Source organism: Struthio camelus, chromosome 12 (genome assembly GCF_040807025.1).
Source record: "Struthio camelus isolate bStrCam1 chromosome 12, bStrCam1.hap1, whole genome shotgun sequence".
NCBI classification, from domain to species: Eukaryota; Metazoa; Chordata; class Aves; order Struthioniformes; family Struthionidae; genus Struthio; species Struthio camelus.
This window is the reverse complement of record NC_090953.1, coordinates 16,352,619-16,363,531: the sequence shown is the minus strand read 5'-3', so window position 1 is coordinate 16,363,531 and position 10,913 is coordinate 16,352,619. Positions and strand designations below refer to the sequence as shown.

The window sequence follows — 10,913 nt, the reverse complement described above, 5'->3', positions numbered from 1 at the left end:
GGTCCAGACTCTACTGGAACCAGCAGTGTATGCTGCAGCAATAGGCTACAGTCCAGGCTGAGCAGACTACTGGAGGAGCAAAAACTTAAACTAGAGGCTAATCCCCTCTACATTATAGACTCAGACAGATACTCACATAGAAGCTGAAGATGGGGCGACTAGAGCTCCTCCTCCAGCTATACGGAAAGCTGTTTTCTGTTATCACTTCCGTGGCGAGAACTGAAAGACTGCAAAGACAACTGACGGCTGCAGAACCCACCCTGTAAGTGAACAGATGAGAAAAAGCTGGAAGCAAGGAGCAGCAAGATCCATTAAAGAAGATGACCAACTTTCTGTTGATGGTTGGTGAACTAAGGTTTTGCAGAATGTAAATGATGCATGAAATGCATAGTTTCCTGAAAGTTACCTTAGCTAAGGTTTAAACAGACCATATGAGGCATCACTGACCACCAGGGTCAATGACCACATATCATCTGGAGCTAACCAGCTAGAGCTGTAAGCTTTCTGTCCACAGACCTCAAAATGATGGACCTGGAGAATGGGATATAAACCCTGCACAACCTTGTCAGTGAGCTCCTGAGGGCTGATCCTTTCCCATAACATGAAACAGCAGTCAGGCTCCAAGCAATTGAGAGTACAGGTTCACTGGTCAGAGAACAAGTGTCTTGGGTGGTCTAGCCCTGTTGCTGAGACTGCTTTTTCTCAGAGCCTCCAGCTAGCCCTGGGAGGAGAGTGTAAACATGTGTGATTGATAACTACCACAGGCTTGCCCAAGCCCTGGCGGGAACGTGTTAGCTACCTGCATGTTTTGCAGTCTGCTAGGGGCATAGCTCAGAGAGAGGAGCCTGGGCCTGTGTTTGTTTTGGTAAGGGCAGAAGTTTTTCATCATCTGATGAGAGAAGTAGATTTGTGAGGGGCCAGGTTGGATGGGCTCAAAGCTGATGAAAGAAATTCATTTTCTGCCAGCACAGGTGCTGCTATGTTTGCCCACCCTTAGCTACATACATGGTTTTCCATGTGTTCTTCCTGAAATGAAGCTCTGCTTTCTAGCTCACAGCCTGCTCAGTACACAGAGAAGCTTAGCTCAGGCTTGTACGAACATTTACAACTACAGAGCTCAGACTAAAGCACCCTGCTTTATTTAGTTTTCCTAGCCCAGCTCTTCCAGTTGTCCTCTGCTGGTGGGGAAGGCCAGTGGGCAGGGAATCCTGTGTGATTCACAGGGCACTGTGAAAGGCAGGATGAATTCAGACCACGTGCAAAAATATCACAGAACTAGACCCTTTAAACGGGAATGTATATAAAGAAAGACTGCTCAGAAACACCACTGAATGGTAATTTGAGGATGACCTCAGACGTTCACCAGAAATGCTAACATGCTCCCTCATCAACACGCTGCTGTTGCTTGTAAGTTTGAGATTTTTTTTTTTTGAGAAAAAGGAAAGTCTTTATGACACTGTTACATTGATTCCAAACTAGGCTTTTGCAAGCTATCCCTTTTCCTCCTCTGGTGTTCTCAGGCTCTCCTGGCTTGGCTGTTACATCAGGTCAGCTCCTTACACAATGTGCAACTTCCTTCCTCCGCTGAGTGCCCTCGCAAGGCAACACCATCTCAGCCCGGCTGGAAAGGCTTTTCTTCATGTCAATGAATCTTACTTTTCCTTCTGCCAGTTTTTACCGAGTTCTGTGATCCCCAAGGCACTCTGGACATGAAGTGGTTAGGCAGGGACCCTCGAGGCTTGAGGAGAAGCCCCTGGCCTTCAGAGGTGCAGGAAAGACACCAACGATCTAAACAGCAGGGTTAGGCAGACCTTTTTAAAAAAAGAAAAGGAAAGAAAAGAAAAATCCCTGATGATTTCTTTCGTTCATCTCTTGTTAGCTCAGACGAGCTGCTCGAGCGGGGCAGGGGAGGCTCGGCCCCGCCTCAGGACCCTCCTCCCGTCGGGGCGGGCAGAGGCCCGTCGCGGCGGGCGGGCGGGCCCTGAGGCGGGGCGGGCCCGCGCGCGCCCCCCCGCCCGGCGCGCGTCTCCGGGTGGGCCGCGGAGCGGGCGCCAATCAGGAGGCGCGCCCGCCTCCCGGGGGGTGGGCGCGGCGCGGGGGGTTCCCGCCAATCAGGGCGGGGGAGGGCGCGCGCGCTGCGGCGAAGCCAGGGGAGGGGGCGGGGCGGGGCGGCGGCGGCGGCGGGGAGGGCGCGGGCTCGGCTCGCCGGCGCGGTCATGGCGGCTTCTCCCGTCGAGGTGTTCGGGCTGCCCGGCGAGGAGGTGAGCCTGGCGGGGCCGCCCCGCTCTCCCCGCGTCCCGTCGCGCCGGAAGGCGGGCGGCGGCTTCCCCGCGGGGTGGGCCCGGCCCGGCCCGGCCCGGCCCGGCGGAGCGGAGCCCGGCAGGTCCCGCCGCCGCCGCCTCGCTCGCGGAGCCGGGGCGGCAGCGCGGCCCTGCGCAGGCTGCCGCAGCGCCGTGCCGCCCCCTCCGCCGGGCGGGCGGGCGCGGTGACCCGGTCGGTACCGCGCCGGGCGGGCGAGGAGCGCTGGCGGATCGAGCCTTTGTTTCCGGCCGCGTCGGAGCCGCTGTCTGAGCGGTTGGGGTGGCGCGGGCGGGGCGGCCGCGGGGGAGGCAGCGGGGCGCGGGCGGCGCGGGCCTCGGCCAGCAGCGCCCGCTCGTTCTGAGCGTTACCTGCGTTGGGGGGGGGGGGGCGGCCTGTCCCCTTCCGCTCCCCCCTTCAGTCGCAGCGCTTTCCCTCAGACAGCTGTGCGGTGACCTGGGCGACATGTCGGTACTGTTGTTTTCGAGCCAGCAGGGCGTTTCACCAAGATTGTCTTCGATCGGCTCTTTCTGTGTCCCTCGGTGATGTTCTCTCTGTCAACGCGCCTTTGTTGCGGGCTTAGCAGGGTTGTTTTGTTCTTTTAACTTTGAAATACTCTTCCTAGTCTGTTAGCCTGACAGAAGGCTAACGTCTTCCTGAAGTCTGTTAGCTGTAATTGGTGTATTACTTCTCCAGAAGTAACCAAAAAGCTCTAATAAGTTAATTTTTCTTCTTAAAAACTTCAGTGGGGTAGGAACTCTCCTAGAAAATTAGCCCAACATGCTGTTAGGGCTGTCCAGCACTTCCATTGGAAGATCCTGTTTTCAGTTGCTTGCAACTTTCTGAGGCTATCCACTTGGACTGAAATATTCCATGCCTCAGGCTCTGTATTTTAATTTATTTTATTAAATTTCAGCCAGCTTAATTGTTGCTTAGCCTGCCTGCTGTGGGGAAGAAATTTTGAAATCGGCTCACAATTGAACAATTCTACTTTTCCTACATCCTTTGGAACATGAAGTCTTTGGAGGGAGGGGGAGGAAAGAAAGTTGTATGTAACGATTCTTTCATATTTAACTATTTCCACAACTTAAAAGCTTAGCCACACTTTCTCAAGTTACAGTTTTTTAAAACACAGTTTGTTTACCATCAGAGACTTTGATATTCAGTTGCTGTATATTGATAAACACTTAAAGAACATGTGCGGTTTTCTTCATAGTTTCAGTGTATGACTATACGTGCACAAATGATAAAATGGATAGTCTTTGGGTTATAGAAAATCTGCTGCCAGCTGCTTTGGACTAGGGTGCTAGAATTAAAACTAGAGTTCCTATCTCCCTGGATTCTCTTCTTTTTTTTCTTCCCAGAGTTTAAATCTGCAAAATTGCCTTCACAGAATTACAGTAAAGACACAGAATTAGAAAACCAAACCATACAGAAAAGAAAGAAGTAGTATCAAGGAGCTGTCTGTAAACTCCTTCTCCACACCAGTACACCTGCACCTTGATCTGCAGCCTTTCCATAGTTTATGTCTGGACCCTGCTTTTCCCGCGGGGCTGCTGTTTGACCCATTCCACGAGAGAGGTTTGCTTGGGATATGGTTTGAAGTTGTCTGCTTACCTCTGGAGGGCTTGGTCTAATTGTTGAGGCAGCTGAATGCAGCATTGGAGACTTCCACCCCCCCTCCCCCCCTTCCAGAATTTATCCCTGATAGCTTGCTTAATGGTGTATTAGTCATTCAGACCCTTAGTACGGGGCTGTTAATATCATGTTGCTGGCACAATGAAAATGTTGGCAAAGAGGCTGGGGTCAGAAGGAAGCTGTAGCTTAGGGCACGGTGTATACAGCTGGATATTGTGTATGCTGTGTTTAGGTATCTGAATTTCAGTGCCAAATTGTAGCAAATGCAATTGGTCTTAATTTTTCCGGTTCAGTTTTTATTCTATAAAATGGATATAATACCATTCTGTCACCAGTAGGACTTTTGTGGCTCACTTGGATGTTGAAAGAGTGAGCACTAGAAAAGCAGCCCATGAGGAGAATTAATAATTTTGTATTCAGAATGGGGTCTTAACAGTATGTGCAAAACAAGGTCTGGGATCACATGCTGAAAGAAGAAGAGAGAAGAAGATACAGAATAGTTGCTTGTTGAATACTACCTGGTTTGTTTCCTTAGTAAACAACAGTTGTTGTCTCTTAGAAAGTGTGACCTATGGTTGTATCAAAGGTTCTGGCAAGATGAAATACGCAGTAGCAGGCTAAAATAAATATGCAGTAGGAACAAAATTATAGTTGCCCAGTGATCACAATTCCTGGTACCGTTCGGCTTTTTTTGACGAAGTTATATCGAAGAACAAGACTGAATACTAATCAAGTGTCTAAAATCTGTTTTTATTGTAAACTATTCTACATTGCAGGAATAGTATATAGAAAAAAGACAAAAGAGATTACTCCTTTCTCAATCCAGGAAAATAAAGAGCTTTTACAAAGATTTTTAAGATTAATTTTTCTCCTCTCATTTACCTTGCCTTGAAAAGGAAAGAAACACTTTAAAGTGCGTTTCCCACCTTCAGGTCAGACTTTCTCTCCGTGCACTTTGCTTGAGGCCACTTGAAAAAAAATCAGTTGGGAGCATTAACTGCTGCAGACTTTGTCTTGACCTGTGAAGTGGGTAACTGTTCCTGTTATTGCATACAAGTATATGTCTGCCTTTGGATATAGTTCCAAGTGTTGGTTCATATTTGTAGAAGTTGATGGATGCAACTGCTGCTTTTCTTTGTGAAAGTAGCGCTGATTTTGCTGATGTTCTTAAATGTGCTTGTGAGGTAGGGTGTCCTCAGCTAAAGATTTTTTGGCTGAGAGACTTCCGAATGCAAAACTTTCAGCTTGTTCAGGTTTAGATTTTTGGTAAGGTTAAACATTTTGAACAAGCATTTTCTGACACAGTCATTCTGAGTTAGTGTCTACAGCAATTGGCCGCTGTAATAAATGCAGCGTTTTGTAAGAGCAGTAATGAAATAATCCTCTAAAAATTGAAGGAAAAATAACTGCTCTATCAGCTAATGCTCTGTTATTTCTTTCGTTCCGGGAGAAATCTATTTTTTCATTGTTTTGCTAGATTAAAAATATCAGTGTTATAGAACTGTCTTGAATGATGAACTGTTTGTTTTCTATTCAAAATACATGCTTTCTACTGTAGGTCTTTGGAATGGAACTTGATAAAATGACACTGCTTCTCTCTGTGTATGTGTTTCATAGTCAGTTTAGTTTAAAACTTTATATATACACCAAAGCTGTTATATTCCCAGCCTGAATTAAGGACTTTTTTTTTTTTTTTTTTTTGCTCAGCTCTATTTATATTGCCTATATAGTATAATGTTAAGTTAGCTGGCTTTTTTGATCTATTTATAATGTGTTTCAGGGATCAAACTAGTAATAGGAACTTCTTGTAGACAAAAATACACTTCCTGTGTATTTGCCATTTGTGATTTTACAATCACTGCAGAGGTGTCCTCCATAAAACTAGTGATCTTGTTTTCTGCAGGTCACGTAAGATCTCTTATAAACATATGCCATTTTATTCTGGAGATTTTTAGACATATTCTTATATTCCTTTAGGATATACTACGGGACCGTGTAGTTTATGACTGAGTTGCTGCTGGTAAGCTGAATGTCTTGGATATGTCCTTCTCTTCTTCCCCTTTCCCACAACCTCTCTTGTAGCACTGTATATCAGAGAGGATGCTGATGATTGGAAATTTTTCGATGATTACTTCTGACACTGGCATGAACTGGTCTTCCTCTGGGCTGCTTCTGATGAGAACGGTAATTCTGTTCGGCTCCTTCCTGCTTCAGCTTGAGGCAGCCCTGTGCGTCTGTTTCTCTTCAAACTCTGTGGCCTGCCCAGCACTTTCCTGTGCTAAATGTCTATTCGCTCTGACTCTGTTCTTGTATGGGGCAATGAGAAAGAAAAAAGGGGCATGCATGCTTCCCTGCTTTAGAGGTACTCGGAAGTTATTCTGGGCTGTGAAGAACTCTCCCTTTGGAAGTGGGAACAAAGTTCACAGAAATGCGGTGTATTCAGAATATTTTAGGTACTTGTGGAAGTAGTGATGCTTGGTATGGTGTGTGTGTGTGGGTTTTTTTTTTTTTTTAAACAATTAGTATAGGACTGGTGACTTCCAGAAAGCCAGGTAGTCTTATGTAGTTTTTTTTTTTTTTTTTTTTTGAAAAAACTGTCCTTTGTGCCGATGAACTGTCTGTGACTGGTATGGATATTGTGTTGCATGTGTGGAGGAGTTGAAAAAGTACCTTAAGATTCTGTTGACAAGTGGATAAATCCATTAGGGGACTCTTGTCTTCTTGAGTCTTTTCCTTAACTTACAGTTAAACAGAGGTGTTAAATGCAGCTTCTAGCAACATCAGGCGTTTCCTGAAGAATGAGGCTGCCTTATATGTGAATAGAAAATGCTGCTGTGGTACAACTAACTTCAAGTTTATTTCATGGGTTTGTGAGATTGAACTGCAACTGACAGATGGAGGTTAAGGGCTCTATTTACAAGATTATTTAGTGTAGCTCTGTAATAGGAATCTTCCTGAAGCTAAAAGCTGCCCTGCTTGTCTTGAGAGAATTTCCCCAGAGAAAGAGGCTTCACCTCTGTTGTTGCTGTAGGAAGGGGAGAGCAATGTCCTGCGGACTGAGAAGGAATGCTCAAGACGGCAGAGTTTCCTTCCCACTTCCTAGCAAAAGAAACTGGTGATGCTAATTAATATTACTGAGAGGTTACCTAACACGTTACAAGTCTGCCTAACTTGCAAGACCTGAATATTACAGTAACTATTTTCCTTTAGTTAAGGCTCACCATTCTGTGGGAAAAGCAGTCTTTCAAATGAGACATTAAGTTTTAACAGTAGCATTGTGGAGCCTGTTCCTCGTGCTAACTGTCAGCTTTGTATATCTCATGTTGGAGCTGCTCAAGCTGAGTGTAGCATATAGAAGTGCTCTTAGCGTGATCTTCTAATTCTACTTTATAGAAAAAAAAGAAGAATTTTATTAAATGTTCTTAGTACCACTTTCTCAGTAATAGATGAACGAGATCTGTTATTAAATACTATTTTATAAAGTTAGATTAGATAAAGACTATCAGCTATTTCCTTCTGAACCGCTTAAGAGAGAATATTCTGTGCTCACCTCAGTGGAGATAATGGAAGAGTCAAATCTCTAACCATTCATTCTCTGAAACCTTTATTTGAGATGAACAGACTGTTTATCACTCGAGTAAATATTAGGAGTTTGTTTTCAGTGTGAAACAGTCATATTTTTATAGTTACTAAGGATCTTAAGGTAGAAAAGAGCTTCATTCAGGTTTGAAATGAGCAACGTGCTCTTGGATGGGAGATACAGACTAGGAAGCTTACTAAAGTGTGAGTTTTTTATTTATAAAACACACAACAATGTTAGCTGCTAGAATCAAGAGAAGCAAAAAGCTGTCCATTCAATTCAACTGTGTGTTCACCTGAGCTGTAAATAGTTGTCAGCAGTACTTCCCAAATGCTCTTAGGCTTCAGAGCCTTCTGTCTAATGATGTCTATTTTAAATCAGCAGTCTTTGCTAGAAATACAAGCTACTAATAGGATGAAACTGAGTGCGCTGAGTGAAATCTTTTACTGATTTGAGGGGCATACTATAAAAAAACCATAAATTCATGGTATATATCTTTCATGCTAATACTTATTCTCTAATGGGATCCTGACTTTAGTGCACTTCTACCCATAAGTGTCCTAACTTTTCTTGCACTTTATAGCTGTTTTTTAAGTGATGTCAGCAGTCTGGGTAGATCTGCACTGCAGAACACTGTATACTAGTTGATTACCTTTTTTTTCCCTTCCTTCCACTCTACTGACTTTCTGGCCCTCAGACCTCAGTAGCCTGAATGCCTCTGGGATATAGATAACCTGTGGACTGTTGAACAGCCCTTACAGCCCTTCCTCTTTCTGCTCTTTCACTGAGCCATGCTATCTGTTGGTATCAGTTGAGAACTTGCAAACTATTGGGTGCCTTTCTTTCAACTTGCCATATCTACGCATGCCCAAATTAGTATTTTCTATTTGCTTTTCATCTTTATGCTGTATGCAGACATGGTATGAAACTTATGAAAACCTTAAAGATTCTAGTAACATTGGAAATTATGTATTAAAGGTGATGCTGCCGAACTGTTCGATAGTTTTTTGGTGCTGTTTTCTTGGCTAGGTTTAGTGGTAGCTGATTCTTGACCTATCTAATTAGGACAAAAGAATAACAGGATGTTATTGTCTAGAGCAGTTGTTTACTGCGAAGTGTACTCTGTATAAGACTAACCAGGCGTTTTTACGTTGGCTTCCTCAAAAGCTCTCTAGCAGTCCAGCAGACATCAGTTTTATGTTTTACAGTAAATTAACCATTCTGTTTGTGGTGGTCCCTTACGTTCTGTGTTAATCTTTTCTGTAGAGAGGTATTGAAGAAGCAGAACCAAAAACTTGACCGGAAGATAAAATGTGGAAACAGGATTAACTTTTTATATGCTAATCTAATATGTACTCTGAAGACTCCTACACTAGAAGGCTCCTTCTACACAAAAGGCCTTTCTAACTTACTGCTATAAATTATTTTAATTTACATGAATTTTACATGCATCTTAAGCATGTCTATTTGCTCTTTCTGTATAGTAATTAATTGTTTATCAGAGTCTGACTCAAATCAGTCACCTGTTGGAGGTTCAGAATGTTCCTCGAATTATTGTTCAATCTGAGGAACAGATGAACTCATTGAAAACTGGTGTGAAGTTGTTGGGACTTGAAGCATTTATATTAGCATCAGAAAGAGCCTTTATAGCCACTGGATTAATTAATAACATATCACAGTTTTTGTTTTACTAACAGCTTGAAGCAAAGGACAGTTTGTAGTGTAATATTCATGGCTGAAATATTGGGTGTTGCAGACATTGTATTAATGATTGGCAAAGGGAAATATCCCTTGCTGGTGTAACACTGTCATATTCAGTGCATAAAATGGAAAATACAGAATTTCTTTTCCTGACTGAGTTCTAGGCAGCAGCTAAAACTTGTAAGGTTACAACTCTTCTTGTAGCCTCGTTGTGAATCTTATCAGATTCACTTTATGTGGGACATCCTGTATTTTGCAGTTTATGGAACTGGCTAAGCACTTGGAGCACCCCCACATCCTACCACTGGGATTTACCTGTTGCTTTGGACTTAGACAAAGATCACACTTCATCATCATTATCTGGGTTAGTCAGTACCTTGTGCTTTATTCATCACAATATGAGCATTTCTTAATTTGCTCCTTTCTCACCCTTCCTTTCTGTATATGCCTTTCATAGTCTTCTGCTGTATCCTGGGCTTCCACCACTAAAATAAGTGCTGACTCTGTCAGTCACTCTCCCAACTATCTTTAGCATTAAGTAGGGAATTAATTTAGCATTAAGTAGGGAATTTTGGCCATATGAATTACAGAAGAGGGAAGAACGGGGTGGGGAAGAACAACAGTGTTAATACCTGTCCTTTCTAGTCATTGACTACAAACAGCAGTAACCTAGGGAAGATCATTCTAGTCAGATAAAGTTGTAAGCACGTTTTAAACTTAAAAGCATGAACCTTGTCTCCAAACACGCCAAAAATGAACATATCCAAGAACTTCTTACCTTACTGTATAGTCACTGAATCTATGTAGATTCTCAGTGATTTCTGTGAAAATAAAACATTACCCACTCTTGGAAATATCACTTTTTTTCTTCATTAGTTTGAATCTTGCTTTGCTTTGTAGGCAACAAATTTTAAATGTTTGACATTTGACATCTATTTTCATAGTCGTGTCTGAAAACTATTTCTGCCTGCCTACCATTTCAAAGTATCAAATGCTGCCACACATTGATTTGTAGCTTTTAAGTTATCTGATTGTCTACGTATATCAACTAAGAAACCTTCTATTTTAGTTCTTTTTTGTTGCATGATATCTGTTAGTAATCAGATTCATTGTTACAAATTGTGAAGATAACTATTTTGACAAGTTTTAAATGTACTTAAAAATGTACTAATATGCTTAACAATAGAATAATATGAAACCTGGAAGTTCATAATAAGGCAGCTGACCTGCTGGTTCAACTCTATACAGGAAGTCTTATCTAATTTAATCAGGCCAAGCCTTTTTTGAAGGGTTCAGTTTCTGTAATATGTGGTAGTCTTTTTCCTGTCCTTCCCTGCCCCCATCTTGAAATAGTTATATAGCGTCAAATGTTATATAGCGCCTAAAAATAATTTACCCCTGACTTTATTAGGAGCAGACTAATTGATATAAGCCCTCAGTACTATTTGGACTTCATTAGAATGCAGAATGAGGTACTTGGTGGTCTTAGATTAGCAAACTGAGTCAGTTCACGGATGGGTTTGATATGATGAGACCATGGTCTGGGAGCAGGTGAGTGAGGAACACGGCTTCCTTTCAGTGACAGCATGCCCTCAGATCTCAGATAAGTGTATAGTGCCACATGCAGCTTGTCGAATAATAGGTTGAATCTTTACACAGTAGAGGAAACTAGCTTGGGGAGAAGACGAGCTGTTAC

General features: G+C 43.1%; 1 protein-coding gene across 4 annotated transcripts in view; it reads left to right on the top strand.

The window, feature by feature from the left end:
• Positions 1-2,160: 2,160 nt before the first annotated feature.
• The window catches only part of NEDD4 (NEDD4 E3 ubiquitin protein ligase), a 71,261-nt gene continuing 62,508 nt past the window's right edge, over positions 2,161-10,913 (top strand). For 3 of the 4 annotated variants that reach the window (XR_011143636.1, XR_011143637.1, XM_068957900.1), the window contains exon 1: positions 2,163-2,261. Coding sequence is in view for 1 of the 4 variants with exons in the window: in XM_068957901.1 (XP_068814002.1) it covers positions 2,217-2,261 (45 nt within the window). In the remaining 3 variants the exon portion in view is untranslated. Of the gene's footprint in view, positions 2,262-10,913 lie in introns of all 4 variants that reach the window. The other variant, XM_068957901.1, reaches the window with a different exon arrangement.